The sequence below is a fragment of the Pristiophorus japonicus genome, chromosome 19 (assembly GCF_044704955.1).
Source record: "Pristiophorus japonicus isolate sPriJap1 chromosome 19, sPriJap1.hap1, whole genome shotgun sequence".
NCBI classification, from domain to species: domain Eukaryota; kingdom Metazoa; phylum Chordata; class Chondrichthyes; family Pristiophoridae; genus Pristiophorus; species Pristiophorus japonicus.
In genome coordinates, this window is record NC_091995.1 from 97167810 (window position 1) to 97190934 (window position 23125).

Here is a 23125-nt window from a genome sequence, read left to right on the forward strand (position 1 = left end):
ATCGTTTAAGAAACTGTCTATTTCTGTCTTAAATTTATTCAATGTCCCAGCTTCCACAGCTCTGAGGCAGCGAATACCACAGATTTACAACCTTCTGAGAGAAGAAATTTCTCCTCATCTCTGTTTTAAATGGGTGGCCCCTTATTCTAAGATTATACCCTCTAGTACTAGTCTCCCCCATCAATGGAAACATCCTCTCTGCATCCACCTTGTCAAGCCCCCTCATAATCTTAAAAGGTATTCGATAAAATCACTTCTCATTCTTCTGAATTCCAATGAGGAGAGGCCCAACCTACGCAATTTTTCCTCATAAGTCAACCTCCTCATCCCCAGAATCAACCTAGTGAACCTTCTCTGAACTGCCTCCAAAGCAAGTATATCTTTTCGTAAATATGGAAACCAAAACTGCACGCAGTATTCCAGGTGTGGCCTCACCAATACCTTATATAACTGTAGCAAGACTGCCCTGCTTTTATACTTCATCCCCTTTGCAATAAAGGCCAAGATACCATTGGCCTTCCTGATCACTTGCTGTACCTGCATACTATCCTTTTGTCTTTCATGCACAAGTACCCCCAGATCCCGCTGTACTGCAGCACTTTGCAATCTTTCACCATTTAAATAATAACTTGCTCTTTGATTTTTTTCTGCCAAAGTGCATGACCTCACACTTTCTGACATACTCCATCTGCCAAATTTTTACCCACTCACTTAGCCTGTCTGTCCTTTTGCAGATTTTTGTTCCCTCCTCACACATTGCTTTTCCTCCCATCTTTGTATCGTCAGCAAACTTGGCTACGTTACACTCAGTCCCTTCTTCCAAGTCATTAATATAGATTGTAAATAGTTGGGGTCCCAGCACTGATCCCTGCGCCACCCCACTAGTTACTGGTTGCCAACCAGAGAATGAACCATTTATCCCGACTCTCTGTTCTCTGTTGGTTAGCCAACCCTCTATCTATGCTAATATATTACCCCCAACCCCGTGAACTTTTATTTTGTGCAGTAACATTTTATGTGGCACCTTGTCAAATGCCTTCTGGAAGTCCAAATACACCACATCCACTGGTTCCCCTTTATCCACCCTGTTCGTTACATCCTCAAAGAACTCCAGAAAATTTTTCAAACATGACTTCCCCTTCATAAATCTATGCTGACTCTGCCTGACCGAATTTTGCTTTTCCAAATGTCCTGCTACTGTTTGTTTAATAATGGACTCCAACATCTTCTCAACCACAGATGTTAGGCTAACTGGTCTGTAGTTTCCTGCTTTTTGTCTGCCTCCTTTTTTAAATAGGGGCGTTACATTTGCAGTTTTCCAATCTGCTAGGACCTCCCCAGAATCCAGGGAATTTTGGTAAATTACAACCAATGCATCCACAATCTCTGCTGCTACTTCTCTTAAGACCCTAGGATGCAAGCCATCATGTCCAGGGGATTTATCTGCCTTTAGTCCCATTATCTTACTGAGTACCACCTCCTTAGTGATTTTAATTGTGTTAAGTTCCTCCCCCCCGCCCCCCCATAACCCCTTGACTATCCACTGTCGGAATATTGTTAGAGTCCTCTACTGTAAAGACTGATACAAAATATTTGTTCGGAGTTTCTGCAATCTCCATGTTCCCCATTACTAATTCCCCGGTCTCGTCCTCTAAGGGACCAACATTTACTTTAGCCTAGGCAGTGAGAATGAGGGACAGCACATGATAAAACACCACGCACAATTACTGAGGAAGGGATATAGGTGGCACCTGAGGACATAGACGTTGGTTTCGGGAGAGGCTGCAGACACATGCTGAAGAGCCCCAGGGTGCAGATCTTAGGTTCTGCTTTTTATAAAAGGACATGAACAGAGCATTAAATGCATGTGAGACACCGTTGCACAAATTGCAGCAGATTGTGGCGTAGTTGGAGGAGTCCTCTAACTGCATCTGCAGTTCTGTAATGGATGTATGCATAGCAATTCAGTCAACTCTGGAGTGTGTAGCAGCTCCAGTAAAAGATACGTTAGCATCCACCAATCGGATTCAATAAACTCCATGTGTACACCAGGGATCTCATTATGTCAGTAATTGTGTTAATGTTTGGCTTTGCTCATAGCAAAAAGGTTACTGGCATAGTAAATCCTCTGAGATGCATATCTTGTTGTAAATTGTTGCCTGAAGATAATCATTTTTTTTGAACTGAAGTTGCATTGTTTAGGACCCAGTGACCCATGGTTATGTTGACATCAGGAAACTGGAGTCACTTTGAAAATTTGCCCGAGGAGACATTCCTCAGCACAGTCTGGAATCCTACAAATAAATCTCTCCCGTCTCCATGTGGTTTAGATGGACTTAACTGTCGTAAGAACACATTCAATCTATACCAGACTCTCATTCAGCGTATCATGTCTGTGCTGGCTCTTTGCTGGAGAAACCTAAAGCTAATCTTGCTGTCCTCTCGTGGCCCTGTATCATCAGCTGCTGTTCAGATGGGTGCTTCCTATCTTTGCTGTCACTTTCGACAGATACATGTACATTCTGATAGATGGAGATGTGGCATAATGTGTCTGGGCCCACCCCTGTACCATCTGGGGTCAGACACAATGGAATTAGAAGATCTAACTCATTGTGCTTCTTTCTTGTGGACCAGTGATTTCTATCAACTGCAACTCCTCTTCTCTTTGAGGATGACTTGCTTCCACGCCAAAAAGGGATGATTTCACAGGTGTTTCAATGAAGGACCTAATATTTCATAGAAACATAGAAAATAGGTGCAGGAGCAGGCCATTCAGCCCTTCAATGAGTTCATGGCTGAACATGAAACTTCAGTACCCCCTTCCTGCTTTCTCGCCATAACCCTTGATCCCCCGAGTAGTAAGGACTTCATCTAACTCCCTTTTGAATATATTTAGTGAATTGGCCTCAATTACTTTCTGTGGTAGAGAATTCCACAGGTTCACCACTCTGGGTGAAGAAGTTTCTCCTCATCTCGGTCCTAAATGGCTTACCCCTTATCCTCAGACTGTGACCCCTGGTTCTGGACTTCCCCAACATTGGGAACATTCTTCCTGCATCTAACCTGTCTAAACCCGTCAGAATTTTAAACGTTTCTATGAGGTCCCCTCTCATTCTTCTGAACTCCAGTGAATACAAGCCCAGTTGATCCAGTCTTTCTTGATAGGTCAGTCCCGCCATCCCGGGAATCAGTCTGGTGAATCTTCGCTGCACTCCCTCAATAGCAAGAATGTCCTTCCTCAAGTTAGGAGACCAAAACTGTACACAATACTCCAGGTGTGGCCTCACCAAGGCCCTGTACAATTTCAGGCCTCGAACAGCATATTGAAGGGTGGAAGATGCCTGTGTATGGATTTTTTTAACGTGTGGTGGCCGTGGAACGCCAGCCAGCACACGGGCTTGACAGAGTAAGGTCTTGGTCCAGTGGCAAGGATTAACCAAGACGACTGGAGACCAGCTCTGCTGCATGGACCTAGTGCACACACATATCGCAGTGTGGGCAGGCCCGTGCTGCCCCTGGGCCCACGCCTCTTGGCCACGAACTCATGTCTCTCCTGGGCCCCATCACATTGCTCTACAATCTCTTGCCGCTCCTTCGCCCCGACCTCGCCGCTCCTGCTGTACCTGCCCATGCTTCAATCACTGACCTGGGTTATGGTGACGTTCAATCCAGTCGCCCTCTTCACAGCTCCAACTTGTCTGGTGGCTCACATTTTTTTCATGCCATGTAATTATGGGCCAGTATATAAGGAGGACAGAAAGCTTTAAATCAGTCAACGGATGAAAGGAAATAAATGTATGCCTAAAGTGAGGAAGTAGTTGGCTTGAAACTTCAGTACAGCTTTGGTACAGCATGGTGCAAGGCTTGCTCTCCTTTCCTGAGTGTGCTGCGTCTTGGTAGGGTCTCTACCAACCTTCCCCCGCCACACAGTACTGCTCCCTGATTATCAAGATACATGGCGAGACCTTGGACAATGTGGACCACTTCCCATACCTTGGGAGCTTACAATCAGCAAGGACAGACATCGATGATTAAGTCCAACACCGCCATCAGTGTGTCAGTGCAGCCTTCGGCCGCCTGAGGAAAAGAATGTTCGTGGATCAGGATCTCAAACCCACCACCAAGCTCATGGTCTACAGAGCAGTGGTGATACCCGCCCTCCTATATGCTTCAGAGACTTGGACTATGTACAGTAGGCACCTCAAAGCACTGGAGAAGTAGCACCAACACTCTTTCTGCATAATCCTGTACATTTATTGGCAGGATAGGCGCACTAACGTCAGCGTTCTCTCTCAGGCCAACATCCCCAGCATTGAGGCATTGACCACGCTCGAAGATCTCCGACAGACTTTCCCCTTTTTTAAAGATGGTCACGATTACTGCATCTCTGAGATCCCCCGGCATGCTCTCCTCCCTCCAGATGAGAGAGATGAGGTCGTGTATTCGTGCCAGCAGTGCCTCTCCGCCATACTTCAATGCCTCACAGGGATTCCGTCCGCACCAGTAGCCTTGTTGTTTTTGAGCTGTCTTTTGGCTTTTTCTACCTCGTGGTGGTGGCGGGTAGCATGCTGCGGGATGGAGTCAAGAACACTCGAGTCAAAGGCAGAGTCTCGATTGAGGAGATCTTCGAAGTGCTCCTTCCAGCGGGCCCTGACTGCCTCGGTGTCCTTGGAGTGTTTCCCCGTTCTTGGCCAGCAGTGGGGTGGGACCTTGGGTGTTTACCTGTAGGTGGCCTTGACTGCGATGAAGAATCCTCACACATCATGGTTGTCGGCCAACTGCTGTATCTCCTGTGCTTTCTTCATACACCACCTGTTCTTTAGGTCGCGAGTTTTTTGTTGGACCTCAGCCTTGAGCCGTCTGTAATGCTGTTTTGCTGATCCCGCATTGGGTTGTTGTTTAAGGCTCAGAAATGCCCTGCGCTTGCGATCAATAAGCTCTTGGATTTCCTGATCATTCTCATCAAACCAGTCCTGGTGCTTCCTGGTTGAGTAACCGAGTGTCTCTTTGCAGGCACTAGTTATGGAGGCCTGGAGAGCAGACCAAGCGCTGTGGGCATTCTGTGTCTTGGGGTTGTTAAGGCATGCCAGGTTAGCTGTGAGGCCCTGGCTGTATAGGGCTCTCTTAGCTGGGTCCTTAAGTGCTCCGGCATTGAATTTTTTGCGGCGCTGCTTCTGCTGCCCCCTCCGCTTTGGGGCTATGTTGATGTCGACGATTTACTGAGGCGTACGAAAGCATGGGCCTTACGCTAAACATCCGTAAGACAAAGGTCCTCCACCAGCCTGCCCTCACCGCACAGCACTGTCCCCCAGTCATCAAGATCCACGGCTCGGCCCTGGACACCATGGACCACTTCCCATATCTTGGGAGCCTCCTATCAACAAGAGCAGGCATCGACGACGAGATCCAACACTGCCTCCAGTGCGCCAGTGCAGCCTTCGGTCACCTGAGGAAAAGAGTGTTTGAAGACCAGGCCCTCCAAACTGTCACCAGCTCATGGTCTACAGGGCTGTAGTAATACCTGCCCTCCTGTATGGCTCAGAGACATGGACCATGTACTGTAGACACCTCAAGTTGCTGGAGAAATATCACCAACGATGTCTCCGCAAGATCCTACAAATACCCTGGGAGGACAGGCGCACCAACATCAGAGTCTTCATTCAGGCTAACATCCCCAGCATTGAAACACTGACCACACTCCATCAGCTCCGCTGGGCAGGCCTCACAGTCCACATGCCAGACATGAGACTCCCAAAGCAAGTGCTCTACTCAGAGCTCCTTCACTGCAAACGAGCCAAAGGTGGGCATCGGAAACACTACAAGGACACCCTCAAAGCCTCCCTGATAAAGTGCAACATCCCCACTGACACCTGGGAGTCCCTGGTCCAAGACCACCCCAAGTAGAGGAAATGCATCCGAGAGGGCGCTGAGCACCTCGAGTCTCAAAGCCGAGAGCGTGCAGAAATCAAGTGCAGACAGTAGAAAGAGCGTGCGATGAACCAGTCCCACCCACCCCTTCCCTCAACGACTATCTGTCCCACCTGTGACAGAGTCTGTGGCTCTCGTATTGGGCTGTTCAGCCACCAAAGAACTCACTTCAGGAGTGGTAGCAAGTCTTCCCCGATTCCGAGGGACTGCCTGTGATGATGATGATGATGATGACCTCTGACAGACGGGCCACATTGTCCGCATGCCCGATACTAGACTCCCGAAATAAACACTCTACTCCGAGCTACGTCACTGCAGGCGAGTCCCAGGAGGGCAGAGAAAGCGGTTCAAGCTCACCCTCAGAGCTGCTTTGAAAAAATGTAACATCCTCGCCAACTCTTGAGAATCCCTGGCCCAAGACCGCTCAAAGTGGAGGAGAAGCATCCGAGAAGGCGCCAAACACTTCGAGTCTCTTCGTACAAACAGCGGAAGGAGCGTACGACAAATCAAGCACCCCACCACCCGTCCCTCCCACCACTATCTGCCCCACCTGTGACAGAGATTGTAGATCCCGCATTGGTCTCATCAGTCACCTTAGAACTAATTAGCCTGGAAGCAAGTCATCCTCGACTCTGGGGGACTGCCAAAGAAGAAGAGGTAGGATAAGATTCCGTCGGTGCCTGCAGCTGTCCAATAACTCATCCAAGCAGCCATTTTCAGTATGTGTCAAAGGGCTATTCAACCGTTGAAAAACTTGCACTTATATAATATGTTCCACATCTCACGGTATCCCAAAGTGCCTCACAGTAAATTACTTATCTTAAATTGTGGTTATTGTTAAGTTAGCAAATGCAACAGCCAATTTGCACACGGTAAAGTCCCACAAAAAGATAAAGAACCAGGTGATTATTGTTTGATGTTGATTGAAGGTAAAATGTTGGGCAGGTCATTCACTGCTTTTCTTTGAATAGTAACATGGGAGGCTAGATTCTCCTCCACGAGAATGCTTGAAATGGGGTGGAGAATGAGGCAATTCTGGCCTACCGCTACCTCATTGCCCCAACCTCAATTTTGTTCCCTCTGGCCCACAACCAGGACTGGTGCTGGCTACTTACCAGCCCATTGTATACAAATGCTGGTGGGGAGCAGGCCCCAGGTTCCCTCACATCCATTCCAGTTACTGCTACTTCCCAGGACTGCCACGTGGAACCAGCCAGTTGTGAGCTTGATGTGGTGGCTGGAAGAGTGCTGGCACACTGATTTGGCGCAGGATGAAGGCATCGAGACTGCTGCCAGAATAGGGGGCATTGACATTGAGGATTCGCTGTCTGTGGTTGACATAAGCTGCATATTAAGTGAGTGGTAGCCTTTGCGGTTTGTTGTGTGGTGCCTGTAAAGTCATATGAGTGCAGTCGATGGTGCCCTGCACCATGGGGAATCCTGCTATCCTAGAAAAGCCACATGCATGCTTGTTTTTCTCTCTGATGATGGTGAAGGAAATGTAGTCCCTTCTCCCACTGTAAAAAACCTCTGTGGCCTCACTGATGCAGCGATGGACAGCGAACTGCGAGATGTTAGCTATGTCTCCTGTTGCAGACTGGAAGGATCAGCTGGCGAAGAAATTGAGGGCAATGGTGACCTTGACTGCCACTGAGAGCGCCGTGGCCACCCTGATTTGAGGCTGGAGGTCTGGTTGCAGGAGGTCGCAGAGTTCTGTGACCACCTCCTTGGTGAAGCGGAACCTTCTAATACACTGCTCCTCGCTTAATTGGATGCAGGAGAATTGCTCTCGGAATACCCTCGGATGGTAAGGCCTCCTGTTGAGAGCCCTGATGGCCCTCCTCCCTCTAGGCACATGTTTCAGTCATTCTCGCTGCCTCCGCTCCTTCCGCCGTAGATCCTGGAGGGCAAGTTTGACTGCCAGTACAGACCCAATTAATGTAACCAAGCGTTGCATACTCACTGATGTCACACTCCACCTGACGTTGAGGCTCCCGACGCTAACTGTTACAGGTGACACTGGTGGGGGGTGGGGGGGAATGCAGGATTTGGAGTATGATGCTGGATTCGCCTCGCCGCGGTGGTAATGCTCTGGTGCCCTGTTAGTGCCATCTGCTGAAGCTAACGAGAGGCACTAAGATACCAAATTTTCCCCCTATGAGCCAATTAGGATGTTGTCTTTGAATACCAATGTTCTATTCTGCCATGCTACCTTGCATTCATTTATTAAAGTGGTATTAACTTATGAAAAATAACCACTTTAGTGAAGTATCAGAAGGCATGTAAGTTGCATGGAGCACACCCCATTAAGGAATCGTGTGTTGAGACAGTGAGATGAGGGGAGAAAATTGGGTGAAAAATTCTAACAAATGTGGAATATTTGTATTCAATAACAATGCACATCTTGATATGGGAGTGAGTGCCTTCAAATATTTGAAGATATCCTTTGAAAATATCTTTTAAATGTAACTTTCTTTTCAAGAGAGACTACTGAGCTGATCAATGACATCGAGTGTCTGGAATACACGAACAGGAAATTGGTGGATCAAAATGCAAAACTACAAAGATCAGTAGAGGGGTTTGAGGAAGCAAATGTACGTTTGACTGAAGAAATCTTTGAACTGAAAAGCAAACTCAAAAGGTAGCTTGAAATAGAAAGGCTGTAATAAGCCTGTACTGTGGCAGGGTGAAAAAGGTCCCCAGCCTAAGGTCAGAAATATCAGTATAAAGTACCAGAGTAAATAGCAGTATTGCAAATGGTTGTGTTAGTTTAAAATACAGTCTAACTTCACTATATAGAATATAGCGGGTCGTAAAGCTGTTGCTTATAGGCGAGGGTGCCAGCTTGACGATGGCGGCCCTAGCGTGGTCCGGGCCGCCATCGTGCAGCCCAGCACTCTGTCTTGGGTACCGGGCTGTTGGCCCAGCTGCACACTGCCCTGGTGGCCCAGTGGAGGCCATCAGAGGCCGTGTGGAGTGCGCAGTGGCCCTCCCATTTAGGCGAAGGGACTCCCCACCCAAGTAGCACCCTGGTTACCGCCCCCAAGGGAAGAGGAGCGCGCTGCGCTCAGCTTGTTTTCAGGGGTGGTAAGGGCAATTCCATGGCGGGGGAGGGACATCCGCGCCTGGCACTAACAGTTCCGGTCTCGGAAGGTTACCGCCCCCAATCGGGACACAGGGCATTTTCGCCCCCTTAGTTTTAATGATCCCATTGGCAAGATCTGATTTTTTTTTTTCAATGGCTATCAGCCCTACTACAACAAACACTTAAGTAGGTTTGACCGCACAGGCACGAATATAACAACGGAATTCAATCTGAGGCTAGTTGAAAGATAACCAATTGTAGTGCGAACCCTGCATGATGTATATACATTTGCTGCCTGATAAGACATCTTGCTATCTGCACACAAACTGCAATGAGGCAACAGGCATAAGGCAACTACAGCCAGGCAACATGCGTGACGAAGCGAGTAAGCGATCTTTGCCTTTGAAAAGAAAACTTCAAATTATCTATGATTTGGATCATAACGGAAATTTGCAAGCCACAATCTGCAAAAAACTCGGCTTTACAAAGAGCAATTTTGCAACCGTGCGGGGCAACAGAGGAAAAATCAAGTCTGTATCCATCCAATGAAATGCCGATTGAGAGAAAGCAAATCTGTACCGGTGCTCATAAAGATCTTGAAGGAGTCTGTCTATCGGTGGTTTAAAACAGCCAGAGAGAGTAACATTCCATTGTTAGGCGATGCATTATGCGCAAAGGACAAAAGATTTGCCTGTTCTTTAGGCATTGAAAACTTAAAGCTTTAAACAAGGGCATGATTTAAAATTTAAGACAGTCATCAATGGAAAGGGTGGGGCTAATGTGGAGATGATTAACATAAGGCTGACTAGTGTTTTTTCCATATCATCCAGAATTACAGTCCAAGAGTTTTAACGTCAAAGACTGGTTTTAAAAAAAAAAATCTGTTCTTTCCCAATAAAACTTTGGCAAAGCTGTTGATTCTTGTGCTGGCATTAAACAAAGCAAACAGCAAGTTACTCTTCTACGAGGAGAAACGTGGATGGACCTGGTCATCTGCCCCATTTTTAATTCATGCAGTGGTGAATCCCAGGTGTTTTTAAAAATGTAAAGACGCAGCCGCTAACAGAAAAGCCAGGATGGCCGGTGACATCTGGACTGAATGGATCCGACCTACCTCTGATTACTGACTCATTGCTGCACTGTGCTACAAAAACATGTCTCTTGAATTAGCTGCAGCATTTTAAATTTCCCTCCCTCCCTCTGTACCAGCAGTAGTAATCCAATAGACAGCAGTATTACTGCAATAATTCTGCCTCAGATACAAAATTAGATCCTTTTTTTTGGAATCTTGAACAGGTTGCCGATGGTGTCATGTGGGTGGAAATCTCACTTCACTGCTACCCTGCTGTTATGTATTTGCTTCATGGGTTTTTTGCTTAAGAATTAATAGCAATGTGTTACTAGCAACACATTGCTATTAAGAACTAGTTGGTTTAATTAGCAAAAGGTTTAACAATCACACTACACATTACCAGTTCATCCAGCAGGCTCACAACCACCTGCCTCATCGTGGATTCCCCGAACCCACCTGGCTGGGGTTTTATTGAGTCTTGTGAAGATCACACGACTGGCTAAGCCACTCCCAACTCATCAGCTCTACAACTACTTTGGCCTGTGAGCATACTCACAGGTGCATACATTACACTGCTTCCCCTTTTTTTTAGAAGCAAGGTATTTATACAATATTTCAAATCATTACTTTATCATGATTACAATTTTACAAATTTCACTGCTGAGCCTCAGTATCTTGTTGTAAGCTTTTAGCTTCCTCCTGCTCCGACCTCCATTTTTTTGAAGCTGGCTGGCCATGCCCATTTTCTATATTCTTATTTGACTCCAGAGACCGTCTTGGGGAATTTCTGTTTTCAGGGCTTGTATCCCAGGATTTCTGACCACGATCTTCCTGTGTCCTCTTGAGTTTCCTTGGAATCCTTACATCTGTCCTCATGTTAGCATTCTTCCGAAGGTCTTAATATTCCCAGTTATCAATATCTTGTCTAGTTAGTTTGCGTTCCCTCGCAGATCTTCTCAACTGAACCCCAACTCCACCGCCCCTCCCCCCCCCCCCCCCCCCCCGGCAGATACACAGTCTCTGCGAGATTGTCCCAAACCCGCAGAAATCTCCATTCAGTCGGCTGCATCTGAATTGGTGGGGATATGGATGATGTGTCCGTTGAAGTACTTGGATCTGCTAACTGACTCTGATCATTGTCCAAGTCAGGCTCATAATTATCTACTTGTGGTACTGAAGGTACATCACTCACTAGCAACATTTGATCCACATGAACCTTCCTGATATATTCACCAATTTTGACCAAGTACTGCTTGGTGCTACATACCCGAATAATTATACCAATGTCCCATTTGCGTGGACTTGCCCTTTTCGATGGACTGAGAACTCTGACCTGATCATCTTCCTGAAAGCACCGCTCTTTAGTACCGGAACGATAATGACATTTCTGCACCGATTGTGCCTTCTCTACCTATCAGACATTTTTGGTTGCAATAAACTGAGAAGCATCCTCAGCCTACGCTTCATCAATAATTCAGCAGGTGTGTACCCTCTTATTGAATGAGGCGTAGTCCTATATTTGAAAGAAAATTCGCTAACCTGTGCTTCATGCTCACCGATGATCCAGTCTGTAGTACTAGTTTCTGCAAAGCCTCCTTGACAATCCTGACCGACCTTTCAGCTGCACCATTCGAAGCAGGATGATATGGTGCGACCAATGTGTGTTTGATACCGTTGTGTCTGGCTAAATTCACACATTGCATGGACCAAAATTGCGGCCCATTATCTGACACCATTTGTTCGGGCAGGCCATGGCATGCAAAAATGTCCCATAATTCATCCAATGTACGCTCTGTAGTCGTAGATGACCCCCCCCCATATGCCGTACCTCCAGCCATTTCGAATGGCTGATCAATTAGAACCAGAAAATTATCACTGCCCCTCTCGCAAAAATCAATATGTATTCTTTGGAATGGTCTCGTTGGTCAACTCCATGTTTGCAGTAGCGTTTTATCTGGCATGGTCCTGCAGTCTTGACAGATAGTACACTTACTTACTAATACTTCTAAATCTTTATCCAACCCAGGCCAATAAACAAAACTTTGGGCCGCAGCTTCAAGCCTACGATGCCAGTATGCTCACCATAAAGTTCCGTCAAAACTTTGGCTCATACTGCATTGGGAATGGCTACTCTCAGGCCCCATTTTAGACATCTCTGCTCACATGATAATTTGTGCCGACAATAATAAAAGGGCTTTATCCTCTCGTCCAAATGCGATCTTCAAACCACCCTCGCAGAGTGTGCTCATAGGTCCGCTGTAACATGGCATCTTTCTGTGTGTGCTCTGCAATAATAGAGGCGGTGACTGGAAAGTAATTATCAATGACATCTAGGGCCCAAGTTTCCACAAGATAAAAAACGGGCGCCCCCCCGAGCTGGGCGCCCGTTTTTTGCGCCTAAAACGGCGGCAGAAAAAAAACGCGCTATTCTCGAGCGCTTTGCTGCTCCTTGTCTGTTTGGCGCAGCGCCCAGGGGGGCGGAGCCTACACTCGCGCCGATTTTGTAAGTGGGAGGGGGCGGGTACTATTTAAATTTGTTTTTTTTCCTGCCGGCAACGCTGCTCGTGCGCGTTGGAGTGTTCGCGCATGCTCAGTGTGAAAAAAACATTGGCACTCGGCCATTTTTGTAGTTCTTTGTAGCTGTTTAATTTTTGAACATTTTTTTAATAAAAGCACATTGCCATCAGCACATCAGCACTTGCAGCCTTCTCACTGTCTCCTTCCCCTCCACGGCAACAAATCGCTGTTTCCTTCCCCTCCCTCCCCTCCGCGGCGGCAAACCGCTGTCTCCTTCCCCTCCCACCCCTCCGCGGCAACAAACCGCTGTCTCCTTTCCCTCCCTCCCCTCCGCGGCGGCAAACCGCTGTCTCCTTCCCCTCCCTCCCCTTCGCGGGAAAGAACGGGCGCCTCCACCCCCCCCCGCGGGCAGAATTCTCCGTGCCTGAAGCACTTTCACACAGGTAGGAAGATGGTTTATTTAATCTTTTCTTTGCTTATAAATGTTTATTCAGGTTGGATTTATTTGTATAATATTTGTAGAAGTATAAATAAGGATTTATTGTAGAATTTAATGAGTTCCCTTCCCCCCCTCCCCCCACCTCGTTCTGGACGCCTAATTTGTAACCTGCGCCTGATTTTTTAATGTGTAGAACAGGTTTTTTCAGTTCTACAAAAATCTTCACTTGCTCCATTCTACTTTAGTTTGGAGTACGTTTTCACTGTGGAAACTTTGAAATCAGGCGTCAGTGGCCGGAAACGCCCCCTTTTGAAGAAAAAATTCTGTTCCAAAGTAGAACTGTTCTACCTGACTAGAACTGCAGAAAAAAAAATGTGGAGAATTGCGATTTCTAAGATAGTCCGTTCTCCACTAGTTGCTCCTAAAAATCAGGCGCAAATCATGTGGAAACTTGGGCCCCGAGAGTGAAGATTGTTCGCATACAATTTCAGAATCTTCATGAGGCAACCTTGAAAGGGCATTCGCCACTGCATTCTGCTTCGACGTGCGATACTCGATTCTGTAATCGTATTGAGACAATAAAATAGCCCATCTGTGCATCTTGGAAGTTGTCATAGATGGAATTGCGGCCTTTGGGTCTAGAATAGATAGTAACAGTTTGTGATCAGTTACTAGCATGAATTGGCGTCCCAAAAGAAATTGGTGAAACTTTTTAATACCAAATATCATCGCCAAAGCCTCTTTCTCAATCTGGGCATAATTTTGTTCGCTTTTGTTGATCGTACGCAATGTTTTTCCTTCCCATCATTCATAACATGGCCGATCACTTCTTCCAAATTATACCCAGAGGCATCACACGTGAGTCTCAGTTCACGAGTCAGATTATAATGGATGAGAAGAACACTACTGCTCAAGCGTCGCTTGCATGTGTTGTATGTATTCTGTTGCTCTTTGTCCCATATCTTCGCACCCCTTTCTTTAATAAATAATGGAATGGTGCGAGCACCATTGCTAGTCCAGAAAGAAAATGAGCATAATATTGGACGATGCCTAAAAAGGATCATAATTCAGTAACTTTTTTCGGTTCTGGAGCCACCATGATGGCTTGCACTTTCTCCTTAACTGGTTGGAGACCAGTTTCATCAACCCGCAATCCTAGATAAACCACCTCACGCTTTATGAATGCACATTTACTCCTCTTCAGCTTCAAATTATGGTCATTGAGGTTTTCCCTCTGTGCCGGTGGCTATCAACACATCTTGATTGCACAAACAGTGATTAATTCCTTGTAAGATCTGATCCATGGTAGCCTGAAATATCTTTAGTGAGGACTTGATACCATTGGGCAACTTAGTGTATGAATATTAACCTTTGTGTGTGTTGACTGCCAGACACTGCTGACTATCCTTGTCAACGTTGAGTTGAGCATAGGCGTGGGAGAGATCCAGTTTAGTGAAGACTTTGGCTCTCGCCAGTTCTGCACACAGATCCTTTGATGTCGGTAAAGGGTACTGTTCATCGTCAACTGCTCGATTGAGGGTAATTTTATAATCCCCACAGAACTACCATTTTGTCTGCCTTCGGAACTACAACTAGCGGGGTGGCCCAGTCACTTCTATCAGCTTTCACTAAAACTCAGTTTTTCTCCAACTTAAGCTCTCGTTCAACCTGCGATTTTAATGCATATGGTACCAATCTTGGTCTACAAAAAATAGGTTTGACATCTGACCTAATCCAAATATGTGCATTGCATCCCTAGATGCTCTCATATGAGTCCTCAAACATGTTAGCATATTTCACCAGCAGAGTATCTAGCTGAGACTTAACCATTTCTGTACTACCAATGCTGTACCAATCCAAATGAAGCACTCTTAGCCAATCTTTGCCCATAAGTGTCGGCTGATTGATGTATTTCGCTATAATAATAATAGGTAATCTTGCTTGTTGCCCCTGCTATTGTACTATGCACTCCATTTGTCCAGGCATCTAAAGTTGTTCCCCTGAATATGTTTTCAATACTGCTGAGCTCGCTTTTAGTGGTATGCCCCTGAAATTCTTGTAATACACATCCTGACCAATTATTGAGTCGCTGTCTCCATTGTCATATTATAGCGCTCTACTCGGAACTCCTTCATGGCAAACGAGCCAAAAGTGGGCAGAAGAAATGTTACAAGGAAACCCTCAAAGCTTGCCTGATAAAGTGCAACATCCCCACTGATACCTGTGAGTCTCTGGCCAAAGACCGCCCTAAGTGGAGGAAGTGCATCCGGAAGGGCGCTGAGCTCCTCGAGTCTCATCGCAGAGAGCATGTAGAAATCAAGCGCAGGCAGCGGAAACAGCGAGCGGCAAACCAGTCCCTCCCACCCCTTCCCTCAACGACTACCTGTTCCACCTGTGACAGGGACTGTGGTTCTCGTATTGGACTGTTCAGTCACCTAAGAACTAATTTTTGGAGTGGAAGCAAGTCTTCCTCGATTCCGAGGGACCGCCTATGATGATGATGTCATATTAATCCATCAATTATTAATCAATACTAATGTTCTGAAATCCTGATGTAAGGAATGTACTGCCTTGCCCTTCACTGCATATACACCAAAACCTACACTGTTCTGATCGGTTTCCACCCAGTGAAATCTTTGATTATCATTGGACCTGTCCTTGGATTTGCATGCGGCTGCAATGTGTCCCCTTGGCACCGATAGCATCTTGCCCGCTTGAACCGACAAGCACTGTTGTGCGATATGGTTGCCATTACACCTATGCCATCTATTTTTCTTGGTGTCATAACTCTTCCTCCGACTAGGGCTCACCCTTTTCTGCATTCTACACTCCAGTGACTGCGCACTGCTACTACTGCCGGTAATGGCTGAAATTCCTTAATATTTTTTTCTGCCATCTCCATGGAGGTGACTACCTTGCAAGCTTTCTAAAAGAGAGATCATCCATACTTAACAATTTTGATTGGATACGTTCATCTGTTAGTTCACATACAAATTTATCTCGAAGAGCCCGATCTGGGAATCCTCCAAAATTGCATAGAGATTATTTTCTTATGGCAACAATGTATTCAGTGATGGTTTCACCAGGTCTTTGGTTTCTCATTGCAAACTTATAGCTCTCCGCTATTTTTAAAAGCTGTGGATCAAAATGATTCTCCAGTATCTGTAGTCTGTCTGAGAATAAAGCATCCTTAACCTTTCCTGGGGTTAACAAAATCACCAAGATTTAATCATTCTCTGCACCAATCATGACTAACAGAATAGCTTTCATCTTTTCATACACTGCATGATTGCTTAATTGTGAATCTGCCACACCTGCTGAGACTGCATTGATATCATTAGCTCTTAAAAAAAAACATTTGCAATCTTTCACTAAACAATTATTCCTGTCAAAGACTCCCAAATTACTGACATAACTTGTCACATCCATATTGCCGCCTTAGTTTAATAGCCGTTAATCATTCTTGATAACCTTGAATTGCTTTTCAATGACTCAAAATGGCTTTCCACAAGCTCTCTTTGTCAGTTCAACACTGTTCAGTACTCACACAAAAAATGGTACTATCAGACTCTCATTTGGGAATCACACTGCCGGTATATCTCCTTGTTGTGCTCCACTTGCATTTGCCTTCACATAAAGAGAAATTCCACCAAACATTTCTTAAGGAAGAAATCCCATCTTCATCTCAATTTTGTAATGTATATGCTTCATGGGTTCTTTGCTTAAGAATTCATAGCAACACATTGCTATTAAGAACTAGTTGGTTTATTAGCAAAAGGTTTAACAATCACACTACACATTACTAGTTCATCCACAAGGCTCACAACCACCGGCCTCATCATGGATACCCCCGAACCCAACTGGCTGGGGTTTTATTGAGTCTTGTGAACATCACGTGACTTGCTAAACCACTACAACTATGTTGTGTATAACAAAAAATAAAATGCCCCCTTTTGGCAAGGGCATGAGAACCCACAAATTAACAAATAAACTTTTGTAAACTAAAATCAAATTAAAATTTGGTTGCACTCCAGTGCCCACTTCTCGTGGAAGGCCATGAGCGTACTGGTGGACACCGCAAGCTGCATCTCCAGGGACACCCTGGCACGAACATAACCGCGGAAGAGAGACAGGCAGTTGGGCTGAACGGCCCCCTCAACCGCCCGCTGCCAGGCCCAGGAGCAGTCCTACGAGGAGGCCCTCCGACCTGACCGCTCACCTCTGCACAGGATGCCCAAAGATCAGAGTGTAGGACTGATGTGCAGCCAAAATTTGAGGAGGAGCCCCTTCAAATAATGGAATAGGGGCTGCAACCTCACACATTCAACATAAATATGGAACATGGCCTCTTGCAGACAGCAGAAATCACAGACAGCCTGGGAGTCCGTGAATCGACTTAAAAACCTATTGTCTGGGACTGCCCCGTGCCATACCCTCCAGGCCAAGTCCCATTTAAATAAAGGGAGGACTCCTGCATAGGGAGCACTCCATTTGGGACTCCCGCCTCCTCCAGACGGCAAAATGGTGCGCCATGGTGGATGGCAGACGATGATGGCAAAGTGGAGAGTGCAAGAGCAGCCCGTACAGGAATTCCCTCCGTGCAGAACTGAAAGGCAACGAGGGGATTTCCCGGAGGAGGCTCAAGTTGTGAGGTGCCAGCACCCAAGGGAAGTTTCAGGGCTTGGTGCCGATGAGGAATTCCGTCCGGATGAGGGTCAGTTCGGACGGGATCTTCCCATGTGCTTCAGCCTCCTCAATGCACCTAGTGGAGTCAGGCCCCAGTGCCATTTTTAGCGACACAAAGCCACTACAACTAATGCCTCCTGATTAAAGCGGGGGGTGGGGGGGTAGGGCACATGCCAAAAACTTTTCAAGTGCCCCCTTGTTTTTGGGGGGGGGGCACAAAAACACATACAAGTGCCCCCTGGCTAAAAGAGGGGGAGGGGAGCACTAAAACCGACAACTTAAGCAAATTAAACTTTAAACATTAAAATCAAATTAAAATTTGGTTGCCGGGGGTGATGATGCACTCCAATCCCCCTGGCGCCCACCTCTCGCAGAAGGCCGCGAGCGTACTGGTGGACACCGCCTGCTCCATCTCCAGGGACACCCTGCCTCAGATGTAACCGCGACTCACTACAACTATTTTGTTGTAAGACAATTAAATCATTAAAACAAGTACCCCTGATTAAAGGTGGGGTGGGGAGAACACTCCAAAAACTCCCAAACAAGTGCCCCCTTGTTTTTTTTTGAGGGCACTAAAAACACAAATTATACAAGTGCCCCCTGGCTAAAAAGGGGGGGGGCACTAAACAAATTAAACTTTAGACAAAAAAACATCAAATTAAAATTTGGTTGTCGGGGGTGATGATGCACTCCAGTCCCTCCGGCGCCCACCTCACGGAAGACACGAGTGTACCAGTGTTCCATCTCCAGGGACACCCTGGCTCGGATGTAACCGTGACCAAGCCACTACAAACCTGTGAGCATATTCACAGGTGCATACACTACACCTGCCAATGAAGTAAGATCCAACCCCATATTAACAATGGTCCCTTGCTTTGGTGGGAGGGATTGTGAAAACATAGGCCTAGAAATTGGACAAGATCTGAAAACGAGCTCGGATATCGGAAAACGCAATTAGCCCAAATGTACTAATGTCACAACAGAAGAGAGAGCGTACTCCAAGACGTTCTGACGCAGCACTTGGAGCTATTAGTGTAGGAGGTGGACAGGAGGAGCGAGGTCCTCTATCTGCTGGAGCCCAGGACGTCTTTCAGACAAACAGATGGCAATGCCAGCAGTGTAGCCCTGAGGACGTGAATGCAGTGCAGCAATGTTTAATAACTTCACATAAGTGGCCAAGGTCAGTGAATTCATCGTCAAATGCATATCCTTACAACTGAACCACTAGGCTCAGAAACTGCCCAATTCAGCACCCCGCTCCACTCACCTACCAAAAATCTCTTATCAATCACATTATACCTCACATTCATAGCTTCACATCACTCTCACACACTTAGCACTGCTGCAAGCCTCACACCCACATCTCACAGCTTGCATACACTGCCAGTTATTCAACCATGATAGCCACATCAGACAAACACATTGCACCACACTCACTGATACACTTCCCTCTCTCTTGGAGGCAGCAGGGGCTACCCGCATGGAGAAGGGCACATCTGCATGACCTAACCCTCATGGAGGAGATGGTGCTGAATGTTGGAGCGGCCATCGCTGTGCACGTGGCCAGCGGTGGAGCTGAAACAGTCAAAAATGATGGTACCCTCATACCTAATCCTTCTTCTCATATCCCATTTACCCCTCATCCCATAATCTTCTGATTAACAAGCTGCAGATAGAAACATAGAAAATAGGTGCAGGAGTAGGCCATTCGGCCCTTCTAGCCTGCACCGCCATTCAATGAGTTCATGGCTGAACATGCAACTTCAGTACCCCATTCCTGCTTTCTTGCCATACCGCTTGATCTCCTTAGTAGTAAGGACTACATCTAACTCCTTTTTGAATATATTTAGTGAATTGGCCTCAACAACTTTCTGTGGTAGAGAATTCCACAGGTTCACCACTCTCTGGGTGAAGAAGTTTCTCCTCATCTCGGTCCTAAATGGCTTACCCCTTATCCTTAGACTGTGACCCCTGGTTCTGGACTTCCCCAACATTGTGAACATTCTTTCTGCATCTAACCTGTCTAAACCCATCAGAATTTGAAACGTTTCTATGAGGTCCCCTCTCATTCTTCTGAACTCCAGTGAATACAAGCCCAGTTGATTCAGTCTTTCTTGATATGTCAGTCCCGCCATCCCGGGAATCAGTCTGGTGAACCTTCGCTGCACTCCCTCAATAACAATAATGTCCTTCCTCAAGTTAGGAGACCAAAACTGTACACAATACTCCAGGTGTGGCCTCACCAGGGCCCTGTACAACTGTAGCAACACCTCCCTGCCCCTGTACCCAAATCCCCTCGCTATGAAGGCCAACATGCCATTTGCTTTCTTAACCGCATGCTGTACTTACATGCCAACCTTCAATGACTGATGTACCATGACACCCAGGTCTTGTTGCACCTCCCCTTTTCCTAATCTGTCACCATTCAGATAATAGTCTGTCTCTCTGTTTTTACCACCAAAGTGGACAACCTCACATTTATCCACATTATACTTCATCTGCCATGCATTTGCCTAACCTATCCAAGTCACTCTGCAGCCTCATAGCATCCTCCTCGCAGCTCACACTGCCACTTAACTTAGTGTCATCCGCAAATTTGGAGATACTACATTTAATCCCCTCGTCTAAATCATTAATATACAGTGTAAACAGCTGGGGCCCCAGCACAGAACCTTGCGGTAAGCCACTCGTCACTGCCTGCCATTCTGAAAAGTACCCATTTACTCCTACTCTTTGCTTCCTGTCTGACAACCTTTTCTCAATCCATGTCAGCACACTACCCCCAATCCCATGTGCTTTAACTTTGCACATTAATCTCTTGTGTGGAACCTTGTCGAAAGCCTTCTGAAAGTCCAAATATACCACATCAAATGGTTCTCCCTTGTCCAATCTACTGGAAACATCCTCAAAAAATTCCAGAAGATTTGTCAAGCATGATTTCCCTTTCACAAATCCATGCTGACTTGGACCTATCATGTCACCTCTTTCCAAATGCGCTGCTATGACATCCTTAATAATTGATTCCATCATCTTGCCCACTACCGATGTCAGGCTGACCGGTCTATAATTCCCTGTTTTCTCTCCCTCCTTTTTTAAAAAGTGGGGTTACATTGGCTATCCTCCACTCGATAGGAACTGATCCAGAGTCAATGGAATGTTGGAAAATGACTGTCAATGCATCCGCTATTTCCAAGGCCACCTCCTTAAGTACTCTGGGATGCAGTCCATCAGGCCCTGGAGATTTATCGGCCTTCAATCCCATCAATTTCCCCAACACAATTTCCCGACTAATAAAGATTTCCCTCAGTTCCTCCTCCTTACTAGACCCTCTGACCCTTATATCCGGAATGTTGTTAGTGTCCTCCTTCGTGAATACCGAACCAAAGTACTTGTTCAATTGGTCTGCCATTTCTTTGTTCCCCGTTATGACTTCCCCTGATTCTGACTGCAGGGAACCTACATTTGTCTTTACTAACCTTTTTCTCTTTACATATCTATAGAAACTTTTGCAATCCATCTTAATGTTCCCTGCAAGCTTCCTCTAGTACTCTATTTTCCCTGCCCTAATCAAACCCTTCGTCCTCCTCTGCTGAGTTCTAAATTTCTCCCAGTCTCCGGGTTAGCTGCTATTTCTGGCCAATTTGTATGCCACTTCCTTGGCTTTAATACTATCACTGATTTCCCTTGATAGCCACGGTTGAGCCACCTTCACTTTTTTATTTTTACGCCAGACAGGAATGTACAATTGTTGTAGTTCATCCATGCGGTCTCTAAATGTCTGCCATTGCCCATCCACAGTCAACCCCTCAAGTATCATTCGCCAATCAATCCTAGCCAATTCACGCCTCATACCTTCAAAGTTACCCTTCTTTAAGTTCTGGACCATGGTCTCTGAATTAACTGTTTCATTCTCCATCCTAATGCAGAATGCCACCATATTATGGTCACTCTTCCCCAAGGGGCCTCGCACAACGAGATTGCTAATTAATCCTCTCTCATTACACAAGATGGTGTAAGCATGCACCTCTTTTCTCCCCTCCCCAACCCTACCCTTGTTCCTTTCTCTTTTCAGATAGCCAAGTACTGCAACCTGCCAGTGGTGGAGGGGCAAGAACTGAAAGAGGAAGAAGGCAGTTATGCTGAAGTCACAGCACTGGCACTCGATTTCACACTTGCAGCCAACAGCTCAAATACTGGCATTCTGCTTATTTTGGAGGATAAGTTAGATGCGGAATCTGTATGTGGTGAGACACTGGGCACGAGTTGCCTGCAGCCAGGGCAAGGGTGGTGCATGTGCCAGCTTCCCTGGAGGGTGAGGTTGCACACAAGTTCTGCTGTGGAGGACTCGGATGAGAACTTCGATGGGTCGGCCTACAGAAAAAGGCTGATGGGTATGCACAATGAAATGCTTGGTAGCCGGAGTGCAATGTCAAGGACCATGGAGCAGTTCAGCTCCAACCTTGCACAAGACTTTGCGCAGAGCATGGAGCCCATACTTTCCAACATGGAAGTGATGGCCAACTCCATTAGCACACTTGTGGACCCAACCATGATGCAGCATCTGATGACCAATGTCTCAGCTTCCATTGCAGTACAAGCACAAACTGGGTGCTGCAGTGGAAGCCCAGACTTCTGTCATGCAAGCTAAGCTTGCTGCAGTTACCAGTGTTGAAAAGGGCTTGCAAGGTGTCACAACAGTCCAACAATCTGTCCTCCAACAGATTACTAGGATCGCTGAGGTGCTGCCTGGGGGGGTGGCAGTAGCTCTATGGAGCATGAAGCTGCTGTCCTCTCTCAGGGTGACTGCATTTGTCCTCCCACCACTGCCACTCCTGCAGTGCCCTTGCTTTTGCTTGTTAGCGAGCCAGCCTGGACTGCCGCCATCCATGGCAAAATGGTGCAGTCCAAAGCTAGGCCAGAGCTGCTCGAGGTCATCCTGCAAGGCCATCTACAGTCTCCCCCATTGAAAGTCAGCAACCTTCCACTAGCCATGCTTTGGCCACGGGGGTAACACTGCGTAGGAGCACCAGGAGAGGCAAAGGCACATTGAAGACAGGCACTAAGGGAATTCACAAGGATAATTAGTTGACTTTGGTATGTGATATAGGATGGTTTGATTTCTAAATTTGATTTGGAATGTTTGTTTTGTGATGGCTTTTATTGTAGCTTTGTGGCCAAGAGGATGCTGTGATCTTATTGAAATGTAAAAGATTCTGAGGGGGCTTGTCAGGGTAGTTGCAGAGAGAACGTTTCCCCTCGTGGGGCATCTAGAACTAGGGAGCATAGTTTCAGAATAAGGGGTCGCCCATTTAAAACAGAAATGAGGAGGAATTTCTTCTCTCAGAGGGTTGTGAATCTGTGGAATTCTCTGCTCCAGAGAGTTGTGGAGGCTGGGTCT

At 46.5% G+C, this 23125-nt stretch overlaps 1 protein-coding gene across 5 annotated transcripts in view; it reads left to right on the forward strand.

The window, feature by feature from the left end:
- Positions 1-23125, forward strand: part of LOC139230085 (inositol 1,4,5-triphosphate receptor associated 2-like) — a 131984-nt gene that overhangs the window by 17610 nt on the left and 91249 nt on the right. For 4 of the 5 annotated variants that reach the window (XM_070861893.1, XM_070861890.1, XM_070861891.1 and 1 more), the window contains exon 6: positions 8411-8569. The exons of the other annotated variant lie outside the window; for it this stretch is intronic. In XM_070861893.1, the coding sequence (XP_070717994.1) occupies positions 8411-8569 (159 nt within the window). The remainder of the gene's footprint in view (positions 1-8410; positions 8570-23125) is intronic. 5 annotated transcript variants of the gene reach the window in all.